Source organism: Sesamum indicum, unplaced genomic scaffold (genome assembly GCF_000512975.1).
Source record: "Sesamum indicum cultivar Zhongzhi No. 13 unplaced genomic scaffold, S_indicum_v1.0 scaffold00139, whole genome shotgun sequence".
NCBI lineage: Eukaryota > Viridiplantae > Streptophyta > Magnoliopsida > Lamiales > Pedaliaceae > Sesamum > Sesamum indicum.
In genome coordinates this window covers 1-2,443 of record NW_011628057.1, presented here as the reverse complement: position 1 = coordinate 2,443, position 2,443 = coordinate 1, and the positions used below count along the sequence as shown (strand labels likewise).

The window sequence follows — 2,443 nt, the reverse complement described above, 5'->3', positions numbered from 1 at the left end:
TTCTCTGTTTCTTCTATTCCAAATTTCACATGGTATCAAGAGCTATCATTGATTAAACAAGAAAATCTGCTGCAAACTTATCTTGATTACAAGATTCACAAAGAAGATCAAGAATGGCAGAAGACCTTGATATCCTCAAGCTGCAACCCAGTGATAATCCGGGAATAAGTCTTGTTACTACTCTCCTGTTACTACTTTCCTCGCAGCCGCCGAAGAGGTCGCAACTGATCAAACTAGAAGATATATGAAGTGAGTCTAACGAGAAGCGAGCCGGCAGCATGGTTACCTCGTGGATCTTGAATTCTATTTCAAGGGACGTAGTAGAGAGTTTCATGTACACAAGTATGTCAAGAGAGCTATGGACTGAACTTGAAAGCAGATATGGACAAAGCAACGGTCCAATGGAGTATCGGCTGAATAGGAAACTTGCATCTCTGTCACAAGGTTCTTTAGATCTTTCTACGTATTTTTCAAAATTGAAAAGGCTATGGGATGAATTAGCCTGCATTACACCTGTTCCAAAATGCACATGTACCCCAGGATGCACATATACTGCAGCAAAGGAGAGTGCAGAAATCAAAAGTTCAGACCAGCTTATGCAATTCCTAATGGGATTGAATGATACCTACGACCATGTGAGGAGCCAAATCCTCATGATGGAGCCCTACCCCAATGTTAACAAAGCATTTTCCATGGTTCTTAGAGTTCAGAAACAGAATGAAGAGGACACTGAACCACAGTATACGTCTCAAAATGTGGCAATGCAAGTTTACAAGAAACCAGATTTTTCAAGAAACTTTCAAAAGAAAAGAAATTTTGTTGACAAGAAGTCACAAGTGTGTAAGGAATGTGGCAAGTCAGGGCACCTCAAGGAAGTATGCTTTGAAATTCACAGGTACCCGGACTGGTACAAGAACCTAGTAGAACAAAGAAAGAAGAATGCCAATGGAACCAATAGAGTTGCTGCTGTCATGGAGAAAAGGGAAGACACCAATAAAATGATTGATGAAAGGGAAATAGCTGAGGTTTTGAAAACTGAATTGCACAAGATCCTGGGAGGACTAAAACCTCATACACTAGCACATACTGATGCAAATTACATTGACTTTTCAGGTAAAATTACTGAGCACCTTCCCTTCAATTTTGAAATTTCTTGGATAATAGACAGTGGTACTACCACTCATATGTGCAACAATGATTTAATGCTAATCAATAAGAGAATTGAAATAGTCAATAAGTATATCCATCTTGCAGATGGAACAGAACATAAAGTTATGAGTATAGGGGACATGAGACTTAATGATAAACTTTTTTTGAAAAATATTTTGTATGTCCCAGGCATACACTTTAATCAGCTGTCTGTCAGTAGTTTATGTGCATCATCCAACATTAAATTTGAGTTTTTTGAATCTTATTGTGTGATGCAGGACTACAAGATTAAAGATATCATTGCAGTGGCCTTCCTTGTAGGAAAACTTTACATCTTGAATAAACAATCCTTTGACAGCAAGATCATAAAGGATACTATGTGTAGTTGCAGTACTCTTGGGCTTAATGCTTCACAGATTTCTATAGAAACTTGGCATAAAAGGCTAGGTCATTTGTTCTACAATGTATTGATCCACACTGGTTTAATTAGGAATGACAAAGAACAGGCTACATCATGTGAAATCTGCCCACAGGCCAAGTTACAGAGGCTGCCCTTCACTTTAAGCACTTCTATTTCTAAAGAATGTTTTTTGATCTCTTGCATATCGATTTATGGGGTCCATATAACAAATATTCAATCTCAAATGTACTTATATGTTGACTATTGTGGATGATTGTAGCAGATCTACATGGACTTACCTCATGCAATACAAGTCACAAACTTAAGAATTGTTAAAGAACTTTCATAAGATGATTCTTACACAGTTTAATAAGAGAATCAAAATAATCAGAAGTGATAATGGTCCTGAATTCCTAAGTGAACAATGTCATAAATTTTTTAAGGAAGAAGGTATTGACCACCAAACCATTTGCACTTACACTTCACAATAAAATGGTATAGTGGAAAGAAAGTATAAATATTTACTTCAAGTAGCTAGATTTCTAATGTTTCAAGCTAATTTACCTAGGATGTTTTGGACAGAGGCTATTCTAACATCTACTTTCTTAATAAAAAGAATACCTACTCCTATACTAAAATGGAAGACTCCTTATGAAGTCTTGTTTAACAAACCTGTAGATTACTCTCTAATTAGAACATTTGGGTGCATGTGTTTTGCAACTAACAATCAACCACACAAATCTAAATTTGACTTAAAAGGCATAAAGTGTGTATTCCTTGGATATGCCCCTAACCAAAAAGGTTATAAAGTTTATGATCTCATCAAGAAAGTCATGATAGTGTCTAGAGATGTTGTTATCAATGAGGATATTTTTCCTTATGCTAATCAATCTA

The 2,443-nt window shown here is 36.2% G+C and overlaps 1 protein-coding gene across 1 annotated transcript; it reads left to right on the top strand.

The window, feature by feature from the left end:
- Positions 1-344: 344 nt before the first annotated feature.
- LOC110011317 lies at positions 345-1,113 on the top strand (the record flags this gene model as incomplete). The annotated part of the gene is made up of 1 exon (XM_020691279.1): positions 345-1,113. A coding segment is annotated over exon 1 (769 nt), but the record flags the coding sequence as incomplete, so codon positions are not given.
- Positions 1,114-2,443: the final 1,330 nt, after the last annotated feature.